The 25,419-nt window shown below is 45.0% G+C and overlaps 2 protein-coding genes across 2 annotated transcripts in view; one reads left to right on the top strand and one right to left on the bottom strand.

The window, feature by feature from the left end:
* Positions 1–8,529: 8,529 nt before the first annotated feature.
* Positions 8,530–13,433, top strand: LOC129704712 (toll-like receptor 9). Its single transcript, XM_055648021.1, has one exon. It carries the CDS (start codon positions 9,784–9,786, stop codon positions 12,922–12,924), a length of 3,141 nt encoding a protein of 1,046 aa, XP_055503996.1. The 5' UTR covers positions 8,530–9,783; the 3' UTR covers positions 12,925–13,433.
* Positions 13,434–18,684: 5,251 nt separating this feature from the next.
* Positions 18,685–25,419, bottom strand: part of LOC129704714 (ETS domain-containing protein Elk-1-like) — a 49,392-nt gene continuing 42,657 nt past the window's right edge. Inside the window, exons 4-5 of the mRNA XM_055648022.1 lie at positions 24,836–24,937; positions 18,685–22,514 (exon numbers count right to left, since the gene is read on the bottom strand). Of these exons, the coding sequence (XP_055503997.1) occupies positions 22,416–22,514; positions 24,836–24,937 (201 nt within the window). The 3' untranslated portion in view covers positions 18,685–22,415. The remainder of the gene's footprint in view (positions 22,515–24,835; positions 24,938–25,419) is intronic.

Genomic DNA, 25,419 nt, shown 5'->3' on the forward strand with positions numbered 1-25,419 from the left:
CCCAGCAGCGACTCTACTTTCTGAGGATCCTCAGGAAAAACCTAGAGGAGAAGCTGCTGGTGTCCTTCTACCGCTGCTCCATCGAGAGTGTGTTGGCGTACTGTATAACCACATGGTATGCCAGCTGCTCTGCAGCGGACAGGAGAGCCCTTCAAAGGGTCATCAACACCGCACAAAAAATCACTGGCTGCCCACTGCCTTCCCTGAAGGACATCTTCAGCTCTCGCTGCCTTGGCAGGGCAGCCAACATCCTGAAGGACCCTTCCCACCTTGGACACAACCTGTTCCACCTGCTGCCCTCTGGCAGACGGTACGGGTCTTTCAAAACTCGCACAAACAGACTCAGAGACAGCTTCTACCCCATAGCCATACGTGAACTTAACAATGCAAAATAAGAAATAACACTCACATTCAACTGAATGGCTGTACCTCAGCTGCTATTGTTATTTATCTGTAATTTTTTTTTAATATGTATATATTTTTACCTACTTAAAATTGCTCTTGTGAATCGCACCATGGGATTGACTTTTAAATTTCGTTGTACCATGTGCAATGACATTAAAGAGATTCATTCATTCATAAGGTCACCCCTCATCCTCCTGCACTCTAAGGAAGGCGTAACCTGCCCAATCTCTCCCTATAACTCCACTCTTCATATATTGGCCACATTTTTGTAAATCTTCCCTTCCCTCTTTCAAGTTTAAACTTAGGTCAATATGTTATCCAGAGTCATGTCATGTGGAGCAACCATGGCAGAATAATTCATGTCTGTAGCAGTTCGATGCTGAGGAATGGTTGTGGTTATTCTTGTGCAGGTTGGTTCGTGAACCTCATGTTTGATGGTAGGAAATTGTTCTTGAAACATAGAAAACATAGAAATTAGGTGCAGGAGTAGGCCATTCGGCCCTTCGAGCCTGCACCGCCATTCAATATGATCATGGCTGATCATCCAACTCAGTATCCCGTACCTGCCTTCTCTCCATACCCCCTGATCCCCTTAGCCACAAGGGCCACATCTAACTCCTCTTAAATATAGCCAATGAACTGGCCTCAACTACCCTCTGTGGCAGAGAGTTCCAGAGATTCACCACTCTCTGCGTGAAAAAAAAAGTTCTTCTCATCTCGGTTTTAAAGGATTTTCCCCTTTATCCTTAAGCTGTGACCCCTTGTCCTGGACTTCCCCAACATCGGGAACAATCTTCCTGCATCTAGCCTGTCCAACCCCCTTAAGAATTTTGTAAGTTTCTATAAGATCCCCTCTCAATCTTCTAAATTCTAGAGAGTATAAACCAAGTCTATCCAGTCTTTCTTCATAAGACAGTCCTGACATCCCAGGAATCAGTCTGGTGAACCGTCTCTGCACTCCCTCTATGGCAATAATGTCCTTCCTCAGATTTGGAGACCAAAACTGTACGCAATACTCCAGGTGTGGTCTCACCAAGACCCTGTACAACTGCAGTAGAACCTCTCTGCTCCTATACTCAAATCCTTTTGCAATGAAAGCTAACATACCATTTGCTTTCTTTACTGCCTGCTGCACCTGCATGCCTACCTTCAATGACTGGTGTACCATGACACCCAGGTCTCGCTGCATCTCCCCCTTTCCCAATCGGCCACCATTTAGATAATAGTCTGCTTTCCTGTTTTTGCCACCAAAATGGATAACCTCACATTTATCCACATTAAACTGCATCTGCCAAACATTTGCCCACTCACCCAGCCTATCTAAGTCACCCTGCAGTCTCCTAGCATCCTCCTCACAGCTAACACTGCCCCCCAGCTTAGTGTCATCCGCAAACTTGGAGATATTGCCTTCAATTCCCTCATCCAGATCATTAATATATATTGTAAATAGCTGGGGTCCCAGTACTGAGCCTTGGGGTACCCCACTAGTCACTGCCTGCCATTGTGAAAAGGACCCGTTTACTCCTACTCTTTGCTTCCTGTTTGCCAGCCAGTTCTCTATCCACATCAATACTGAACCCCCAATGCCTTGTGCTTTAAGTTTGTATACTAATTTCTTATGTGGGAAACTGAAGGTAATGGCCCACAGGCTCCAATACACTCGTCCCAATGGTGGCAGTGAGAAGAGAGCGTGGTCAGGGTGATGTGTGTCTTTGATTGCAAAGCTGCCTGTATGTTTTTGGAGTGTGGGAGGAAACTGGAGCACCCAGAGAAAACTCACGTGGTCACAGGGAGAACGTACAAACTCCATACAGTTAGCACCCATAGTCAGGATCGAACCCGGTCTCCGGCGCTGCAAGGCAGCAGCTCAACTATTGCACCACCTTAATGTCTGTGCAAACGTCTTTCAAAATGTCGTTATAATGTTTTTGAGGCAGCACCTCCTGCAGATTCCTTCAATGGCAGTGCTCATGATGGACCGGCCAGTGTCCACCACAATATGTTTTGTCTATCTTTTCAAGGCCACATCCCTGCAATGCAATATCAAACACATTGCGCAACAAGAGACTGCGGGTGCTGCCTGTTCAGAGTTTGTATGTTCCCCCTGAGATCATGTGGGTTTTCACTGGGTGCTCCAGGTTCCTTCCACATTCTAAAGGCGTGCGGGTTTGTAGGTGAATTGGCTTCTGAAAATTGTACCTAGGGTGTAGAATAGAACCAGTGATCATTGGTCGACGTACACTCGGTGGGCCAAAGGGCCTGTTTCCACACTGTATCCCTAAACCAAACAAATGGGATGTTGACTTCAGCTCCATTACTTTATAGATAAAGTTCAGAATCTACAGAAATGAAGTTCTAGGCTGATGTTAATTGTTCTGGGGAGGTGGAGGATTTAGCATAGTGAGTCACAGTGCCCTGGAAGATTTCCCAGGCAGGAACTAAGACGGAAACTCAGCTAACAGCTATGTACAACTCACTTACACTAATAAATCCCAGGGATTTGGGCTGTTTGCTGCTTTGCTTATTCAATTAGGAAATGGGCACTAACCCCAAGCTTTAGAGCAGAGTAAATTACGAAGCTGTCTTTAATTAACAAGCGTCAGTTGCATATGGAAGATAACCATAAAAGTAAAAACATTGCACAAGGCGGACAAATTTTCCATTAAGCAAGTGTCATTTATGTTGAAGACATGTCCACATTTTCCTGTACACCCTGTAACAACCCACCCAGGACAGCACAGTGGTGCAGCGGTAGTGTTACTGCATTACGCGCCAGAGATCAAGGTTCGATCCTGACCACGGGTGCTGGCTGTACAGAGTTTGTACGTTCTCCCTGTGACTGCGTGGGTTTCCTCCGGGTGCTCTGGTCAACTCCCACATTCCAAAGACGTGCAGGTTTGTAGGTAAATTGGCTTTGGTAAAAAAAATTGTAAGTTGTTTCTAGTGATCTAGTGTGTAGTATAGCATTAGTGTACGTGGGCTATCGCTGGTCGGCGTGAACTCGGTGAGTCGAAGGGCCTATTTCCGCGCTGTATCGTTAAAATCTAAAGTAAAATCATCTGCACTGACCAATTTTGGTGGCAAATATTGTCAGCAAGTATCGTTCTGCTGAAGAAATGGAGTCATCTCCGTTCCGTCATCTATATTTTTTTTCACTCAAAGAGCGTTAGGTTTTTGGAATTCCTTGCCCCAGAAGGGCCGTGATGGCGCAGACATCAAAAGCTTTCAAAATCGAGATCACAATATTTCTGGATGTTAAAGAATTAAAGGATTTGGGAATTGGGCAGGAGAATGGTGTTGAGTTAGAAGATTAACCGTGATCGTGTTGAATGGCTGAGTGAACTCAAGAGGCCAAATAACTGATTTTTGCTGATTCAAGAAGCCAAAAAACTGATTCAACTGATTCAACATTCATACCGCTGGGTTGTAAACTGCGCAAGCAGCCTACGAGCTGCTGTTTCTCCAACCAGCGCCTGACACGTTGAAGGAGGTCTCTTCCTCTCTCCGACAGCATTTCTGCAACACCCCCTCTCAATGCTCCCTCTCTGTGATTCCCTCGACTTCAGTACGTAGCCTCCAGCTCTTCACTCTCAACCCCCCCCCACCCTCAATCCCCTACTTTAATTGTGAAGAAGGGTCCCGACCCGAAACATCACCATGCCTTTTCTCCAGAGATGCTGCCTGACACGCTGAGTTACTCCAGCACTTTGTGTTTCTTTTTTCTTAGATTTAGAGATGCAGGCCCTTCAGCCCACCGAGTCCACGCCGACCAGCAATCCCCGCACATTAACACTATCCTACTCACACTAGGGACAATTTACACTTATACCAAGCCATTTAACCTACAAACCTGTGCGGAGGAAACTGAAGATCTCGGAAAAAACCCATGCAGGTCACGGGGGAGAATGTACAAACTCCGTACAGACAGCGCCCGTAGTTGGGATCGGACCCGGGTCTCCAGCGCTGCAATCGCTGTAATGCCGCAACTCTACCGCTGCGCCACCGTGCCGCCCACTCTATCTTTGGTGTAAACCAGCATCTGCGGTTCTTTGTCTGCAAATGTCACCCATTCTGGTATGCTAGACATCTCACTGTCTGGAAAGTATTAGTCACAGAGTAATTTCTAGTTTAAAGCAGGTGCTTGTATTTGAGGGAGGCGACAACTATTTTAATAACCCCTCACTGCAAGAGTTGTAGTAAAGAAAGACTTCCCCAAATCTCAAAAGGTGAAATGAAACTACCTACATTTACTATGATTCGCATTGGGTGTCTGGGTTGATGTAGAATTTCCCAGTACTTAGCTATTTAAGTTGTTCGACCAACTTCTTTTAAAATGCTGCAATTTCCTTTCGCGTGTATGTGGAAGAGAGTTAGCCAAGAGCTGGGCTGGAACTGAGAGGGTGGAATGGTTGGGGGAAAAGGGTGACCTAGGCAACTAATGGAAATATCAAACAAATGGCTGTTGGACTCATCTGTTCACCTTTAAGAAAACATAGCTGTAAGGTGAGAGGGGCAAAGTTTGAAGGAAATGTGCAGGGCTAGTTTTCTTTACGCAGAGGGTGGAGGGAGCCTGATAGTTGCTGCCGCGGGTGGCGGTGGAAGCAGATTTGTGGTGTTTAAGAGGCTTTTTAGATAGGCACATGGATATAGAGGTATATGGATGGCAAGCAGGCAGAGAAGATTAGTTTAACTTGGCATCGAGTTGGGGCGATATGGTGGTGCACACCCTACAGCACCAGAAACCCGGGTTCGATCCCGACTGCGGGTGCTGCCTGTACTGAGTTTATACGTTATCCCTGAGAGTGAGTGGCTTTTCCCCGGGTGCTCCGTTTTCCTCCCACTCTCCAAACTCGTACAGGTTTATAGGAAGTGTATAGGATGAGTCGGAAGTGAGAATGGGTTCTGAGGAAGCTGGTTAAACACCCATTCATTCTCACATCTCCGAAAATTAAATATTGGTGGGAAGGGGAAGTACAGACCAGCAGCGGAGTCAGTCAAAACCAGACTTGACCAGCGTGAATGACCTTCAGTGTGGAAACCGGCATCAGTACATGTGACAATAATGTATCATGGAATCATTGAATGACTGGGTGTGATTGGTCCTTGATTATGTTACACTTGGTGAACTGGACATAGTAGAGGTCATTTTTGGGAGCATCTGACCATCCACTCTACTGCTGAGGCCAGGAGCAGTCACAGAGTCATACAGGCCCTTTCGGCCTAACTTGCCCACACCAACCAACATGCCCCATCTACACTAGTCCCAGCGTTCAAGAAGGAATTGCAGATGCTGGAAAATCGAAGGTACACAAAAAAGCTGGAGAAACTCAGCGGGTGCAGCAACATCTATGGAGCGAAGGAATAGTGCTGCACCCACTGAGTTTCTCCAGCTTTTTTGTGTACACTAGTCCCACCTGCCTGCATTTAGCCCGTATCCCTCTAAATCTATCCTATCCTATCCATGTACCTGCCTAATGTTTCTTAAACGTCACATAACGTCATAATACCGGCTTTCACCAGGAGATTTTTTCCTGTGTTTGGCCTGATGCCGTTAGATACCATGGAATTCAGGCTTGAATCCTCATTCAATGGAGTTTGAATCAGTCACTGGCCACATCCTAATATATAACAATCAGCACACAATGTAGCAGAGATACACAGAGACAGCAATAGCACTGGAGGATAAGACACAAAGTGCTGGAGAAACTCAGCAGGTCAGGCAGTATCTCTGGAGAACATAGATGGGTAATGTTTCGGGTCGGTTCCCTTATTTAGACTGCTTATTTCTCCAACAGCTTTCGGCCCACCAAGTTCATCAGACCAGAGAACCTTGTTTATCATGGTCTCAGAGTCCTTCAGGTGCCTTTTAGCAAACTCGAAGCGGGCGGTCATGTGCCTTTGGCCTGATTTCCAAACGTCACATCTGGAGGAAACCAGGCATCGCTCCTCACCTGGCCAGTACCATACCTACGTACAGTGAAGCATTGTGGTGGCAGCATCATGCTGTGGGGATGTTTTTCAGTGGCAGGAACTGGGAGACAAGTCAGGATCGAGGGAAAGAGGCCACAGAGACATTGATCAAACATGACTTCTTTCAAAAATGTAGCCATTGTGTGGTACGAATATAAAAATTCTGTGGGTGCTGTGAATCTTTGAAACACTTTGGGTTCTCTCAGAATGTTTCTCAGTGCACACTGTTAAAGACTTGTATAAACTGACTTGTTTGAGAAACTCACTACTGCTCTATGAGATGTTTTAATTTGTGTCTGTTCCTATCTGAGATGGGCCTCGGGTCAAGCCAGATTCAGGGTACAGGTGAAACAAAGAAAATCCCCCCTGCAGGCATGTACAGTGCCCGCCATAATGTTTGGGACAAAGACCCATCATTTATTTATTTGCCTCTGTACTCCACAATTTGAAATTTGTAATTAAAAAAAATCATATGTGCTTAAAGTGCACATTGTCAGATTTTATTAAAGGCCAATTTTATACATTTTGGTTTCATCATGTAGAAATTACCGCTGTGATTATACATAGTCCCCCCATTTCAGGGCACCATAATGTTTGGGACACATGGCTTCATAGGTGTTTGTAATTGCTCAGGTGTGTTTAAATGCCTCCTTAATGCGGGTATAAGAGAGCTCTCAGCACCCAGTCTTTCCATCACCTTTGGAAACTTTTATTGCTGTTTATCAACATGAGGACCAAAGTTGTGCCAATGAAAGTCAAAGAAACCATTACGAGACTGAGAAACAAGAATAAAACTGTTAGAGACATCAGCCAAACCTTAGGTTTACCAAAATCAACTGTTTGGAACATCATTAAGATGTAAGAGAGCACTGGTGAGCTTACTAATCGCAAGGGGACTGGCAGGCCAAGGAAGGCCTCCACAGCTGATGACAGAATAATTATCTCTATAATATCCCCAAACACCTGTCGGACAGATCAGAAACACTCTTCATTCCCAGAGCTATAGCGGCTCTGAACCGGCCCTGCTGAGTGTCCCCCATCGCCCCCGGACTGTCTCCCTCGGATGGTCACATCACACAGACACATATGCACTTTAGTCTGTTGAACTGTTTTGACTGTTTCACTGTTCTATTACAATCCATGTTCTCGGGATATCAATATCTAAATCCAAATGTTATTAGTTATTTATGTTATGACATCGGTTGGAAGCTGCATACCAAATCTCGTTGCGCTTGTGTGCAATGAAAAATTAAAAATATATATTATTATTAAAAGGAACTTCTCCGAGCAGCGGTTTGGCTGTGACAATAACGCAGTGGCTGACTCTACAGAAAACAGAGGGGAAATGAAACTAGAGAGAGACTGACGAGCATTCGAACTTAGTTCCACAAAGCTTCAAGTTGAGCAGACTCGAGCTGAACAACAATCTCGTCAATATCTGTGGATTAATCTAGGAGAGCATTAAGGATTGACAGTTCTGCATTTGCAAAAATCACATGTAAAATGGTGAGTACATCGAAGATTTCATCATGATCGTAGATTTTTAACAGCATGATTGTAGATCTTTTCCACGAAGTGTAGCGCTCCAAAAAATACGAGCCAAAATACCGTTCCATTTATAGCACGAGATCGCTCACACATCCAGCTCCACCACTGGGCCCTTGATAATTATTCTAGGGCATTCCACGATAGTTTAAGAATAAGGGGTAGGTCATTTAGAATGGGGACGAGGAAAAACTTTTTCACCCAGAGAGCTGTGAATCCGTGGAATTCTCTGCCTCAGAAGGCAGTGGAAGCCGATTCTCTGGATGCTTTCAAGACAGAGTTAGATAGAGCTCTTAAAGATGGTGGAGTCAAGGGATATGGGGAGAAGGCAGGAACGGGATACTGATTGTGGATGATCAGCCATGATCACAGTGAATGGCGGTGCTGGCTCGAAGGACCGAATGGCCTACTCCTGCACCTATTGTCAATTGTCTATTGTTAACTGGCTTTGGTTAAAATAAATTGTAAGTTGTTCCTAGAGTGTAAGATAGTGCTAGTGTACGGGGTGATCACCGGTCAGTGTGGACTTGATGGGCCGAAGATCCTGTTTCCGCACTGTATCTTTAAAGTCTTAACGTCTAAAGTCTTAAAGGTACATGGACACAAAATTTAGAGAGCTATGTGTCAAATGCAGGGAAAATGCTGCAAAGATACTTGGGTCAGATTGGGGGAGAGTTGGGCATTTCCATGCTGTATGCCCCTAGAGTAACAAGCTCCCACAAGCAGTCTGCATATCCATGCTGTCCACCTCCTCTGCTGCAATGTAATTTGCATTCCCACTTGTTAACTGCAATTCTAGTTTAGGTTAGAGATAGTACAGAAAGAGGACCTTCGGCCCACCAAGTCCGCGCTGACTAGCAATCTCCATTCACTAGCACTGTGCTACACAATAGAGACAATTTGCAGTTTTTACCAAAGCCTATTAACCTACGACCCTGTAAATCTTTGAAGTGTGGGAGGAAGCATTGACAGAAAACATCCAAACTATAGTCACTGCATTGCAATTGGACTGCTCCACTCATTTCCCAGTGGCATAGTGACTGGGAAATCTTTAGGTCATGAAAGATATTGGCAAAAATATATATTTTCATTATCAGAGAACTGAATTTAAAATGCTCCCCAGAACCTATTCTCTCTCACATTTTCCTCAACTCCCATCAAAGAGAAATATTTATTTAAAAGGAAAAGGATAAAATGTAGAATCCCTGCAGCATGGAAGGAGTGCATTCGGCCCATCGACCTCCTGTGGCTCGGTGCAAGCCTAAACCATTCATTCCCATTGTCCGGCTTTCTCCACAGCTATTCAATGCTTCTCTCTCAAATATATATCCATTTCCCTTTCAGAAGTCAAAACTGAATCTACATCAACCACCCTCAGAGTGTGAATTTGAGATTAAGCATAACGTAGACACAAGGAACTGCAGATACTGGTTTACAAAAAAAAAAGACAAAGTGCTGGAGTAACTCAGCTGGATAAAGGCTTTAGTCTGAAGAAGGAACCTGACCAGAAACGTCACCTACCCATACTCTCCAGAGATGCTGACTGACCCACTGACTTACTCCAGCACTTTGCATCTTTTTTAGATTAAGCATGCCCACTTTGTGATAAAGTTATTTTGTCACTTCACTTGGTTGTGCCCTGTGATCCTCCATCTAGCCTCATTTTGTCCTGACCCCAAATGTCAACTAAATGTTCGCCAGAGATGCTGCCTTACCCGCTGAGTTTCCGCAGAACTTCTCAAAGAGATGTAACAATTTCTCTTTTCTCTTTCCTGTGCCTCCATTGTCTAAAAAATCTATGATTGCAACGAAATATGATAATATTTCAATGTTTCTTTGTAATAGGCTGCTTGGAAGAGATGCATGGGAGAAACTATCATTTTACTTGCCATTTTCATTCACCACCCTGCCTGGTGTGACTTTCCAGCCTTTCTGCCTTGCAATGGCTACAGAACCTCCAAACAGATAGACTGCAGCTACAGGCAATTAACCTCGGTGCCAAGTGTCGGGTCAGAAAATGCCACCACCTTCCTGCTGAATGATAATTCTCTACAAGAAGTCAATGACCAAGCGTTCTCTGGTCTGCCAAACCTTCGGGTGATTGACTTGAGCATGAACTGCAGCCCTGGGAAACTCCGCCTGCCAAGTCAGGACTGCAAACTGATCATTGGGTCCAGAGCCTTCCTTCACCTTCGCAAGTTAGAAATAGTTAACCTAGCTGGAAATAGTTTAACCTGTATCCCACAGTTGCCCGCAAACCTTATCGGCTTGAACCTGGCACTCAACAACATCATCAACTTGCAATTTACAAATGTCTCCAACCTAGTTAACCTGAAATTTCTCAACTTTAGTAAGAATTGCTTTTATCAAAATCCATGCAATGCCCCGTTTACGTTTAATGAGGACACCTTTAGGAACATGCCACACCTGATGTCACTAGACCTGAGTTTTAATAGTATACTGGTCGTGCCTAGAGGACTGCCAAGATCCTTGAAAAAACTGGTGCTATCTGAGAATAAGATTCCACAAATTTCCTCAGAGGATTTTAAGAACCTTGTTCATTTGGAATATCTTTCCCTGGCATGGAACTGTCAACGGTGTGACCATGCTGCCCAGCCCTGCTTTCCCTGCAAAAACAACAAATCGATTGAGTTGTCTCCCCATTCCTTTCTTCATCTGAGGGAACTGAAGACTCTGGTGCTCAGGGGCAACTCCCTCAGGTACTTGGATGACATCTTGTTCCAGTCACTGGGAGGCATAACATCCTTGGACCTATCCGACAACTTTCTCGCCCACGCCATTCAAAATGCCACCTTTTTCGCAAACCTGACCCACCTGCAAGAACTCAACTTAATGTACAATTACAAACCGCTCCACATCTTCAAGCACCTTGTCTTGCCTCCTTCTCTGGAGAACGTTAGGTCGTTGAGAACGTTTCAGATCGATGGTTTCTTCTTTAACACCTTGGATAAAAAAACCATCGGGCCATTGCTCAGAATGCCCAACATTAGCTCGGTAAATTTCCGAATGAATTTCATCACAAAAATTGACCTTAAACTCTTTGAGAATATGACGTCGCTGACGTATATCGGGCTCTCAGAAAACAAATTGTCATTCTCATTGCAGAACTCCTGCCCCCATCTGTCTGACAGTGGTGAGGTTAACAAAGACCTGGTTGACAACAGCCATCGACCGTACTGGATCCCAGAAAGAAGAGAAGACTACAAGGACGTCGAGGGAACCAAAACCAAAGGAGCGTCTTCCTTCTTTTCCCACGAGAGTTGCTCTTCTTTTGGGAAAGTCTTTGACTTGTCATACAACAATATAGCAGATATAAAGCCAGACAATTTTGAAGGATTGGAGAACGTCCGCTGCCTTTTACTGAATTGCAATTACTTGACGCAGGCACTGGACGGCACACAGTTCAACCGGCTGAAGAACCTAAAGTATCTGAACCTTGCTTACAATCGAATAGATTTCTACTTTAAGGAGGCATTTTCAGAGATCCAGACACTCGAAGTTCTGGACCTCAGTTCCAATAGTTACACTTTTGAAATGAAAGGCATGGGCCATGGGTTCGAATTCATCAAATACTTGCCCTCCATAAGGTGCTTAAATTTGGCACACAACAAAATTGCAAAACGGGTCACAAGTGAGCTGCACAGTAGCACTTTGAATGTGTTGAACTTTCGTGGAAACTTCTTGAGCGTGATGTGGGAGAGTGGCACTAATACCTACTGGAATTTTTTCCACAACCTTAAAAACTTAACCATCCTGGATATCTCGATGAATATGCTGAAGACTGTACCTCCAGAGGCAATGGTTCGATTTCCAATGAGCTTGAAAGAGCTTTACATTGATGACAATCAAATGGACTTTTTCAACTGGGACAACCTATCAGAACTAAAAAACCTTGAAATTCTGGACTTGAGTCAAAACTTGCTTCGTGGTTTGCCCACAAAAGCATGTCTCTTTCCGGAGCGATTCTCCAAACTTGTCTTGCGGGACAACAAAATATCTCAACTTCCCAGCAGCTTTTTCTCCCAGGCCCAAGCCCTGCGTCACCTTGACTTGAGTCGGAATAAAATCAAAGCTTTATACGTAAATAGTTTGCCCTCTGAACTCTTGCAAGGGCTGAGCGTTCTGGCTCTGGCCAACAATCCTTTCAGCTGCACCTGTGATGCCGGCTGGCTTCTCCATTTCATCAAAGATACGAGTATTTCACTGGCTGATCTTACCACCGCTTGGAAGTGCGAGTTTCCAGAATCACAAGAAGGCAAGAGCATTCTTTTGACGGACCCACAGTCTTGCCAGAAGATCCATGGAAGCATCGGCTTCGTGGTCTCGTTTGTGCTGACTCTAACACTCACGGCCCTGCCAATATTGCACAAGCTGTTTGGTTGGGATTCCTGGTACACTTTCCACGTGTGCGTCGCCAAGTTAAAAGGCAGTAGGTTGATTCCGTCAGAGAAGCTGCAATACGACGCCTTTATAGTCTTCGACACCAATCACAATGCTGTGGCTGACTGGGTCTACCACGAGCTGGTGGTCAACCTTGAGAAGAAAGGACAGCGCAAGTTCAACCTTTGCCTGGAGGAGAGAGATTGGACTCCTGGAAAGTCATCAATAGAGAACTTGTACGATGCCATCTACCAAAGTAGGAAAGCCATCTTCATACTGACCAACGCCTGCTTTGCAAGTGGGCAGTTGAGACAAGCCTTCTTCATCGCACATCAGCGGCTGTTGGACGACAAGGTGGACGTCATAGTCCTGGTCCTTCTGGATCAGTCTTTGCGAAAGTCAAAGTACCTTCAGTTGCGCAAGAGACTGTGCAAGGCCTCGGTCTTAAGTTGGCCCCACAACCCTCACGTAGAACGGCATTTCTGGCTTAAGTTGCAGAAGGTCCTGACCAGGGACAACAGGTCGCAATATGATCCGAATTTCAGTGAGAGCTTCTTACCCTTCGAGTACAACTTGCAGAGCATCTTGTGGCACAAACATTGAGTCATAGTGTCAAACAGCATGGAAACAGCCCCTTAGGCCCACCTTGACCACACCGACCAATATATCCCATCCACCCTAGTCTAGCTTGCCTGCGTTTGATACACATCCCACTAAACGCTTCCTATCCATATACCTGCCCAAATACCTCAACTACCTCCTCTGGCAACTCGTCCCATATACCCACCATCTTCTGTGTGTAAAAAGTGGCCCTCAGGTTCCCTTCCCCTCACCAACACTACTTTATTGTCATATGTGCGGGGGGGGCAAATACACAGATAAATTATTTTCTTACAGTATTAAACCTTTGTCCTCTTATTCCCCTACCCTGGGTGAAACGCTCTGTGAATTCCCCCTGTCTATTCCTCTCATGATTAACAGAAGAATTAACCCGAGTAATTCCAAATATTCTGAAACTAATATTCCAAATATTTGAATCAGGTTAATAAATCCTCCTCACCTTTCTGTGCGCTCAGCAAGGCCAGGTTTAGTTTAATTTAGAGATACAGTATAGAAACAGGTCCTTCACCCCATAACTCAACTAACTTCAGCAACTGAACCATCCTATCAACAACTAGAGAGTGGTCCTAAGCTGCCATCTACCTCATTGGAGACCCTCGGACCAGCAGTAATCGGACTTTACTGGACGTTATCTTGGACTATACGTGATTCCATTTGTCCTGTATCTGTGCACTGCGGACAACACGACTGTGATCATGCAGTCTTTAGCTGACTGATCAGAACGCAACAGCTAGCTTTTCACTGTACCTCAGTACACGTGACAATAATAAACTAAACTAAGCTTAATGAGAAGTTTTGAAAAACAGAGCAGCAAAATATTTCTAAAACAGTGATAGTTTGGGAGAGGTTAATGTACAAATCGAAAGTAAATCCACAAATAAAGCAAACAGTTAAGACAACATATAGTATGTAGCAAGAAGATTCCCAAATTGACAAGTCACCTATCCATGGTACACAAAAAATGCTGGAGAAAATCAACTTCAGCATCTCTGAAATAGGCGACGTTTCGGGCCCCTATGGAAAGGAAGGAAAAAGGAGGAGGAGGAGCCAGAGGGCAGGGGGATGGGAGGATACAGATCCTTAATGAATGTCCCTCCTCTCCATCGTGACCTCTAAAACGGAGAATTAGGAAATATTTTTATAGTGATAGAGTTAATGGTTCAATGGTGCCTTGTTGTCACATGCGGGTCAGTCATACAGCATGGAAACAGGCCCTTCAGCCCAACTCTCCTATGCCGACCATGATGCTCCATCTATACTCGTTCTGCATGCCTGCATTTGGCTCATATCCCTCTCAACCTTTCTTGTCCATGTACCTGTGCAACACCTTTTGCCCGATGAATAATCATGGCATGAAAACCAGAGGAGAATAAATGGAAGATTGCAAAGGAGATTGGGAGTGAAGGCATTTTTGGAAGTACACCGTTCAAAATGCAATAGATTTTAAATTATTTGTGTTAATTTTGAATTGTAAAATTAAATTTCTGGAATTATCAGTTTGCAATGTTTCAATTTCCTAAGCTGTACAGAGATTTTGGCAATAAAACTGGCAATCTATTGAAATGTAGTGGTTGGTAGTAGTGTAAAAGCAACGCTAATTGCAACTCAGACACAAAGTGTTGGAGTAACTCAGTAGGTCAGACAGCATCACTGGAGAACATGGATAGCTGAGGATAATTTTCACTCCACCCCCTACATAAAACAAACTGGAGAACATTTACACAAACTTTTAAAACGCATTAAAAATAACAAACAACAAATATAAGACAGATGGTTGGCGGGGCTGCCAATCATGCGACGCCCCTGGTATGCAGTTCCTCATTTCTAAAACTGTTTCAACAGGCAGGGTTCTCCACTCACTCGGTCACCACAACCCCAGAAGAGATTTGAATGAGGAAGCTTTTGTTTACAGTGGCATACAGTAGGTAGTAGAGTTGATGCCTCAAAGCTCCAGACGTCCTGAAACAATCCTGGTTTCCTGGTGCAGTCTATGCGGATCTATTTTCTTTTTACTTTATTTTATTGTCAGATTACCAAGGTACAAGGAAAAGCCGTTTTGTTGCGTGCTATCCAGTCAGTTATTCCCTTTATCCTGTGCCCTGTGGATGGCTTATGTGTAGTCATAATTACAATCAAGCCATCCACAGAGCACAGGGTATGAATTGAATAACGTTTAGTGCAAGATAAATTCCAGTAAAGTCCAATTAAAGATAGTCCATGAGTCTCCAGTGAGGTAGATGGTAGGTCAGAACCGCTCTCTAGTTGGTGATAGGATGGTTCAGTCGCCTGATCACACTGTGCAGAAACTGTCCCTGAATCCGGGGGTGTGCGTTGTCACACTTCTGTACCTCCAGTCTGATGGGAGAGAGGAGAAGAGGGAGTGACCGGGTCCTTGATTATGCCGGTGACCTTGGTTCTTCATGTCCTCTGTGGCTAAATCTGTGAAGCAAGATTGGAACCCACCACAGAACTCAGTCCTACCTACTGCAATTAAGATCACAGTACAACCATGAAAACAACACGGTAGTAAAAAATACACTTTTATTTGGTTGTGGATAAAGAGCCCAAAAGGCAAAATGAATGCACACTACTAATTCAAATCAATTTCCCCTTCCCTCCACAAAAGATATTGCATTCACAACATATCAAGCAAGTAAAGCTGTACATGGTTTCTTTGTTTAAACAAAAATAGTCAGATACACATATCAGTGCCTGATTTACATCTTGAAGCAATTGAACTTGGAGCATGCAAACACTTTGTGCCAGTGGATCACGTAGAACATATACTGGCCCAAAACTATTACAGGATTAAAATCCATCTCAATCATCCTTGATGTCCTTTTCAGAACATTCCAGATGTTTCAAAATAAGTTATTTTAAATGTCTTCACTGCTGTAACGTAGTGAATGTAGTGATGAAATCTTTCATGGGAAACCTCCCCCCACCAAACAGCATTGCAATATTGGCCTTTAATGCTCCATATCGTGCCAAGAGGGCCCTAAAGAAGGACTGGCTAGATTTAGTACATGTATTCTGCACATTCCATACTCCAACAGGGAGTGAGATACGGAATGTTCCGGAGGCTGGTCAATGGCAAATCTGGTCTCCTGGATCAATACTGGTTCAGCTCGGTAATATATTAAACTGAAGTGCTGTGTACAAAGTATTTACACCAGCCCTATCTGATGCAGCATTCCTTTGATAAGGCATGGGGATTGGGTTTTTTTCCTACTATATTTTTTATCATTAATGATTTTTATGAATAATAATTTTATAATTATTGATAGATGTATATAAAATTATGAGGGTTGACGCACAGTCTATTGCCCAGTGTATGGGAATCTAGAATCAGATGGCATCGATTATAGGTGAAGGGGGATAGATTGTATAGGAATCTGAGGGATAACATGTTCTCGCAAAGGGCAGGTGTGTGTATGGAACAAGCTGACGGAGGAGGTTGTTGAGGCAGGGATGAACTCAAAAGGTTCCTAGTAAATCTCCCCCCCACCTCCTCCACCTCCTTAAACCGATGTAACCTGGTTCTCAATTCCCCTATTCTGGGCAATGTATCATCCTATAACACATAATCAATCACATTGCGTCTAATCTAACTGTTGTTTCACCCAGAACGTTTATAGGACACATCATTGCACAATTACAAAAAGATCTCTCATTGGCACTTAAAAAAGGGAGCTTCAGTAACAGGGTACCTTGTGTACAGGAATACGACACAAATAATCAACTTACATAGGTAGCAGCTTGTATTCCATAAGAAACTATTCACTCCATCCAATTACATGAAAATACACAACATTGCAAAATATAAATCTATTTATAAAGATAATTTTTCTTAATAATATACATGTGTTACAAAAGATATATTGATGAGCAGAACATTAGTCTTCAATCTATAAAGTATCTGATTTTGCAAATATCTGAAATATTAGAGGAAGATAAGAACTGGAGTTCAGCTGCAAGTTTATGAAAGTTGCTTCAACTTTGTTTGAACATTATCATTCAGTCCAGTCCTTTGAAAAGGGACGGCCCTGCACACACCGTGGCCCACGGGGAGACCGAGGGCCTTACCATCCCGCGCACACAAGGTCGGCTATGGGAGGTTCCCCCGGGGCGGGAAGGCTGAAGATGGCCGAGCGAGGAGAGGGACGATGGTTCGCGGGACGATCCCGACGGAGGCGACGGCTGCAACGGGCCCTTATGGCCAGCTGTAGCTGGGACTGTATAAATGGCGCCAAAACATGACAACTCTTGCATATGGACTCAGTTATACGCACATATGGTAATAATCTCACTGACCCGTATGCAAAAAAAAAAAAATCACTGTATTTGTGGGACCATTCTTCAGACTGATTGTAGGAGGTAGAAAGCTGAATGACAAAGCCTGGAGGTGATGGGTTTATTATTGTAATCAGTCATATAACACAGTGTCGTCAGCCCAACTCAACTATGCTGAGGATGCCCCATCCACGCTACTCCTATTTGCCTGTGTTTGCCTCATAGCCATCTAAAACTTTCCTATCCACAAACATGCCCACATATATCTTTTAAATGTTGTTATAGTACCTGCCTGAACCACATCCTCCTCTGGCAGCTCGTTCCATAAACCCACCACCCTCTGTGAATGTTGCCCCTCAGTTTCCTATTAAATCCTTCCCCTCTAACCTTAAACCTCTGGCTCTTGATTCCCCTACACTGGATAAAAGACTCTGTACATTGCACTAGTCCCACCTGCCCATGTTTGGACCATGACCCTCAGAATCTGTCCTGTCCAAATGCCTTTTAAATGTTGTTATAACATCTGCCTCATCCACCTCTTCTGGCAACTCGTTCCATCCACCACCACACCGAGTGAAAAATATAGGTGGATACACAGGTGAGGAGGAGGGTTCATTATAAATGTCTGTAACGTTGTCTCATGTCAGAATCTTCTTGGTTTCATCTTAATAAGACTTGGACTTAGTTTAGACTTCTGTCCCTACACTTCTTCCACCGGTGGTGGAGGTGTGTGCCATCACCCAGAAGCGATGGAGGTGATGCACCATTAAGACACTCCAGTTACCAGGATAAGACACCTTGTACATGCAAACTTTACCAGCTGCACTTTTCCCAGAAGCCGAGGGAGGGCCAGGAATTCACAGGAGCAGGAGGAAGCTGTTATCAAGCAACCAAAGCATCCTATCACAACTAGAGAGCAGTGCTGAACGACTATCCACCTCATTGGTGACCCTCAGACTATCTTTGATCAGACTTTACCTTGCACTAAATGTTATCCCTTATCCTTATCATGTATATCTATATACAATGTAAATGGTTCCAAAAAAAAAATCCAACATACTTACATTTAAAATTATTTGACTCAATTCATTGAAAAAAAAAAAATATTTTATGGTTAATTCCAAGTATTTCTTTGTTACCCCACAAAAAAGAAATACTGAACTTCGTGGTCATTGAAGCATTTCTAACACAAGATTACACTAAGCTTCCTGAAGTTCTGGAATTACAGACAGTCTTTAAAAAAACTTTGTCTTTCAAATCTTACCTTATTTAAGAGCTCTAGATCCTACAGTCCAGGACAATGGAGTTCACTTTCCCCTTGGGTCTGCCTTAATCTTAAAACAGCAGACCAAACACTAATTATGTAATTAGGTTCTGGCCTAGCCCAGGTGCAAACACCAGGTCATACCCCAATGACATCATCACAGGCTGGATCAATCTTTGGGCTGGACTATCCCAGGAGCAAACAATGATGTCATCAAAGGTTGATGCCTTAAGGTAAAATGGCAGATGAATAAAGCACGTCAGAAATATCACGCGGGTATCATCCGTATGTTGTCTAGTGGTTAGGGTGTGGTTCAGTCTGAAGAAGGGTCCCGACCCGAAACACCACCCACCATGTTCTCCAGACACACTGCCTGATCCACTGTTACTCCAGCATTTTGTGCCTTTTTTTAATCAAGTGAAATAATTGAGTCAAACATTTTAAAGAGTATCCAATGTACCAGTGGATACCAAGCAAGGTTTAGTTTAGTTTAGAGATAAACCATGTCAACCACCAAGTCCACTCCGACCATCGATCGCCCATTCTCACTAGTTCTGTGTTATCCCACTTTCACATCCACTCTCTACAAACTAGGGGCAATTTTACAGAGGCCAATTAACCTCCAAACTCAGGGTCTGAAAAAGGGTTTCGGCCCGAAACATTACCTATTTCCTTCGCTCCTTAGATGCTGCTGCACCTGCTGAGTTTCTCCAGCATTTTTGTAAACCTCCAAACTCACACGTCTTTGGGATGTGGGAGGAAACTGGAGAACCCGAAGGAAACCAATGTGGTCGCTGGGAGAACATGCAGATTCCATCCAGGCCGAGCCCGAACCCAAACTCTGGCGCAGTGAGGCAGCAGCACTACCAGCTGCACCGCTGTGATGCCCCCAACTTCAGTCGGTAATGGAAGAGGCTCGATGGGCTGATATACTTTTACCATCCTTGACTTTTGTTCGTGTTGTTATAATGTTGGCTGTTGACATATAAAACCACAGGCCCCACAGCTGCCAACCCTGTGGTGTGGTACGTCACTGCTGCTGTTCACCGTTGGTAAACCACCGCTGTATAAATAGACACTTCTTCCACACACGTCACTTATGCTTGCTGCCAAAGTCACGATAAGATACAGGGGGAGACTGTTCCAACCATCAGATCATCAGTCTGCTCGTGTTGTCCGAAGAAGGGGCCTGAGTGGTGAATCTCTGGAATTCCCTGCCACAGAAGGTAGTTGAGGCCAGTTCATTGGCTATATTTAAGAGGGAGTTAGATGTGGCCCTTGTGGCTAAAGGGATCAGGGGGTATGGACAGAAGGCAGATACAGGATACTGAGTTGGATGATCAGCCATGATCATATTGAATGGCGGTGCAGGCTCGAAGGGCCGAATGGCCTACTCCTGCACCTATTTTCTATGTTTCTATGACCCCTAACGTCGTCCATCCATTTCCCTCCACAGACGCTGCCTGACCCACTGAGTAACTCCAGCACTTTGTTTATTGTCTCAAAGTATTTTGCTCACTGGTTCTTGCTTTGAGAAGTTCTTTTGCAAACAATGTCATTTTTGTTTTGTTGCAATGGAACATTTTTTCGTCATCATTTATTATCCATCCCTGATTGTTAAGGGCCATCTGCGAGTCCAATATATGAGATACAAGGACCTACAGATGCTGGTTTACAAAAACAAAAGGCACAAAGTGTAGGAGTAACTCAGTGGGCCAGGCAGCATCACTGGAGAACATAGATAGTTGACGTTTTGGGTCTGGACCTGTTTTCAGACCTTCAACAAGACTCCGCCTGAAGAAGGGTCCCAACCCAGAACGTCGCCTCTCCGTGTTCTCCAGAGATACTGCCTGCCCGACTGAGTTGCTCCGACCAGAATGAACCCACATATTCTAATATATATAGATTCCAAATACTTCTGTAGACCTCAGAGTCAGAGTGTGAGGTATAAGTTGGATAAAATACAAATTTAAGATAGTCATGAAGGGAAATAAAGACTGGGAAGACCCATATATGAAGGACAGCAGTGAGCTATGACAGGAATTTAAAACATTCCAGCACTTTCGTTACTAACGATTTATTTAATTACTCACCTTTAAAATCACTAACTACCATGTGGTTCTCTGAACAATATCCCAGTGTGGGCGGCACAGTGGCATAATGGTGGAGTTGCTGCCTTACAGCGCCACAGACCCGGGTTCAATCCTGACTATGGGTGCTGTCTGTACGGAGTTTGTACGTTCTCTCTGTGACCTGCGTGGGTTTTCTCCGGGAGCTCCGGTTTTCTCGTATACTCCAAAGACATACAGGTTTGTAGGTTAATCGGCTTGGTTATAAATGTAAACTGTCCCTAGTGTGTGTAGGATAGTGTTAATGTGCGGGGATCGCTGGTCGGCGCAGACTCGTGGGCCGAAGGGCCTGTTTCCGCGCTGTATCCCTAAACTAAACAATGGGCTGAAGAGCCTCCTTGTATGGCATAGACAATGAATGATTCGAATTCTCCTCAAGATACCTGCTCCAGTGTATAGGCTGCATGTGTTTACCAGTTCACAGCTTAAACCATTGTAACCTGGTACCGACAGGATGATCTGCATCTCTATAGCATCCCGTCCAGGATATCCCAGAGTCCGTAACATCCCAAGAAGCCCTCTTTGAACTATTGTCCCTCATGTAATGAAATGCAGGGGCCAATTTGTGCAAACCATGCTCCCATACACAGCAAAGTGATGATCCCAGATAATATAGCTAATGGGACAAAGACCTGGCTCAGGGTAACAGGAAGGAAGGGTCTGAAGAAGGGTCCCAACCCGAAATGTCACCCATCCTTCTGCTCCAGAGATGCTGCCTGAGGTGCTGAGTTACTCCAGCGCTTTGTGTCTATCTTTGATACTGGATCTACAATAATGATGGGACAAAGTACAGGAAACAGATCGAGAGCCTCTGGGGCCGGCACGGTGGCGCTGCGGTAGAGTTGCTGCCTTACAGCGCCAAACACCCAGGCTTGACCCTGACCACGGGTGCTGTCTGTACAGACGTTGCACGTTCTCCATGTGACTACGTGGGTTTCCTCCAGGTGCACCGGTCTCCTCCCATAATCCAAAGACGCGCAGGTTTGTAGATTAATTGGTTTTAGTAAAATTGTGAATTGTCCCGAGTGTGCAAGACAGCACTAGTGTATGAGGTGATCGCTGGCCGGCGTGGACTTAGCGGGCCAAAGGGCCTGTTTCCGCATTGTTTCTCTGAAGCCTAAACGTTACTCCAGCACTTTGTGTCTATCTTTGGTATAAACCAGCATCTGCAGTTCTTTGCTTCTACAGGAAGGACTGTCTGTCCCACTTCCACTTTGGCGAGCAAGCGGTGCTCAAGTTAACAAGTAACCTTGAGGCCGGCACTTCCAACAGCATGGCGCTGCCTTGCACTAACAGAGGGTGTTATACATCCTCTGATCACTGGGGCAGGACCCGTACTTGAACCCACAACCTTCCACCTCAGCGTAGGATTACTGCAGCTGAGCCTCAGTTGTCAGTGAAGCGTCACAGCCACACTGCGTACTCTAATCGGCCCTATCTGTGCATTTAATTGGCAGTGTCAATATGTTGGCCACTCCCCTCCCTCCTCCCCCTTAATTAACTTGGGCTGAACCAGCAAGGGTTCAGGCGCATCGTTCAATCCGCAGAAGTTCAGGTTGAGGAGATCCTTCCTTCTCACTCCACCGCAGAGCTCCAACAACCCTCCTTGACGATGAATGGGAGACTACCCTCCACGTCAGTCCTCAAACTGAAGATGTTTGTGTAAAGGATCCGATCCCGTCTCTTCCGTCCACACTGTCACCGCGTCAACCTCCGGATCCAGGTCTTGACGAGAGGATATCAGGTGTGATGGCTGCTCCATCAACTTCAAATTCAGCCAAACCCACTCAAGGTTTCTGGAGGGCGGGCGACGAGAGGACGGGCGTGGATAGTCCATCCATACTGGCGATGGGGATGTGGATCTGGGTGTTCCCTGCTGATGGAAACTGAAAGAGAGAACTAGGATCAACTTGGCACAAGAGAACGTCATTCAGCTCATCAAACCTATCCAACCTTCAGTGGAATCAAGGTGACCAAATAACCCCCCTCCTCATCACTCTTTCCTGTGCACCAGCCATGTGCACAACCATTTTTCCCACTATGCCACCTATTTCTCTCCCCCCCGACCCCTTCCAACTGCATCCCTCCCTCTGGCTTTACATTTCACTCCCCTCCTTACCCGACATCCTTCTGTCTCATTTTCATTTTTTGCTTTTGTCCACCCATCTGCCAATCAACCCCCCCTCACCTGTATCCACCTATCACTCAGTATAGAAAGAAAGAACTGCAGCTCCTGGTTTACACCGACGATAGACACAAAGTACTGGAGATACTTAGCGGGTCAGGCAGTGTCTCTGGAAATAAATGGATGGGTGATTTAGGTCGGGACACTTCTTCAGACATTTCTGGTTGGGACCTTCTTCAAAATGTATCACGTGCCAGGCTTTGTCCTGCTCAATACTTCTCTTGTCCAGCTTTCTCTCCCCCCCCCCCCCCCCCTCCCCCATCCACTACATTCATTTTGAAGAAGGGTCCTGACACAAAACATCACCTATCAATCATGTCACTAGGCTGAAACCAATTAACCTACAAACCCGCAATTCTTTGCAATGTGGGAGGGAACTGGAGCACCTGAAGAAAACCCACGGGGTTATAGGGAGAATGTACAAACTCCGTACAGGCAGCACCCGAGGTCAAGATCGAACCCGGGTCTCTGGCGTTGTAAGGCCGCAACTCTACCATTGCGCCACTGTGCCGCCATTCTGATTTTTCCAATCGTGACTTACATAGAAACATAGAAAATAGGTGCAGGAGTAGGCCATTCGGCCCTTCGAGCCTGCACCGCCATTCAATATGATCATGGCCGATCATCCAACTCAGTATCCTGTACCTACCTTCTCTCCATACCCCCTGATCCCTTTAGCCACAAGGGCCACATCTAACTCCCTCTTAAATATAGCCAACGGGAGACTTTAGGAGCAACATAAGATTGACCAGACCAGCCGGTCCCTCCAGCCTGCATCTACTTAAAATTAATGATGCCTTGGATTCTACTTTCCCACCATATTCCAATTTCCATGATTCCTTGAAAATCAGTCCCCATTTTGGACACAATCCACATCCCTCAGGTGTAAATAATTCAAAAATATACAGTTCATCTTGTTACAATAATGTTTTCTCATCTCAAGCGATAAACAACCAAATGATAATCATGGAACATATTCCCCTGGATCTCCAGTCCAATAAACCATCTGCCCTCTTAGAGTCAGAGAGTCATACGGCATGGAAACGGGCCCTTCGGCCCAACTTGTCCATGCCGACCAACATCTCCACTTGTCCCACCTGCACACATTTGACCCATTTCCCTCTAAACCTTCCCTGTCCATGTACCTGTCCAAATGCCTTTTAAATGTTGTTATAGAACCGACAAAGCCCTTGTGGCATCTCACTCTGCATTTGCCCTCGTGGCATCTATTCTGTCCACATCTACCCTCCTAGTATCTCAACCTCTTTGGATCTCAGCTTCTCTGGATCTGTCCTATCAACCAGGTATGAATGAGCTTGGACACCATTTCTCTGGCCTTCCACCAAACTCATGCTGGAGTTCCTCCCAAAATCCTCGGCAAACCATTCCCTGCTGAAGTAGGGTGGTGACCCAAAACGTCACCTATTTCTTTTCCCAGAGTTGCTGCCTGACCCACAGAGTTGCTCCAGCATTTGATGTCTATCTTTGGTGTAATCCAGTATGATTTAAACCAGCATCTGCAGTTCTTTCCTACACATTTTGGCTGCTGCACTGTGAAAATCTCCTCAAGGCATTTCTTCTTTGAAGAAGGTTTCCTCCCCTCTCTGACGAGAGTTTTGCACCATCCTCTCTCACTGCTCCCCCTCTGATTCCTCCAGCTCTCAGACTCTACGACCACGTCTTAACCCGGACCCGCCACCGCAGTCACGTTTGTAATCTCAAAGATGTAGCCTGTCCCTACATCTTTATTTTAAGAGGAAGAAGGGTCCCGGGACCGAAACATCACGCATTCCTTCTCTCCAGAAATGCTGCCTGTCCCGCCGAGTTATTTTGTGTCTATCTACATTTCCTTCCTGCACATTTGGTCTGCTCCACTGTGAAATCTCCTCAGTGGAGTCTGAAGAAGGGTCCCGGACCTGAAACATCACCCATTCCTTCTCTCCGGAGATGCTGCTGGACCCACTGAGTTACTCCAGATTTTTGTGTCTATCTTCCCCCAATCAGTCTGCCGTTGCCTCTTACCTGAAACGAGAGCTTCGCTGGGCTCATTGGAGCTATTGGACTCAGAGTGCTCCAGAAGTGGATGGCTGACGGCAAGGTATTTGGTGTCAGCATTATCGGAGTCTGCAGTAAAAGAAAAGGGTTAAGGTAAGATTTAAAGGGACAGTCACCAATGTTGGAACCTGTGTCTTCACGAAACTCTAAAGATGGCTCCCCACCCGAAACGTCACCTGTCTATTCCCACCAGCGACACTGTCTGACCCGTTGAGTTCTGTGTATCATGCGCCTTGTGTTTCATCCTTCATCAAACACCCCTGGCTCGGGTACGGTGAATAACAGAGGTTTTTCTTTTTAAAAGAAAAGCCATCCCAAAAAAAAAAACCTCTACTCCAGATTTGGAAAAAATTTAGTTATGGTTTAGACTGAAGATAGATACAAAATGCTGGAGTAGCTCAGCGGGTTAGGCAGCAACTCTGGAGAAAATGAATAGGTGACATTTTGGATTGAGATCCTACATTTTTGTCTTTAGTCAAGTCTAATCTAGTCTAGTTGAGTTTAGAGATACAGCATGCAAACAGGCTCTGCAGCCCGCCAAGTCATGCCAA

This window comes from Leucoraja erinacea, chromosome 16, assembly GCF_028641065.1.
Source record: "Leucoraja erinacea ecotype New England chromosome 16, Leri_hhj_1, whole genome shotgun sequence".
In the NCBI taxonomy this organism is placed as follows: Eukaryota; Metazoa; Chordata; class Chondrichthyes; order Rajiformes; family Rajidae; genus Leucoraja; species Leucoraja erinaceus.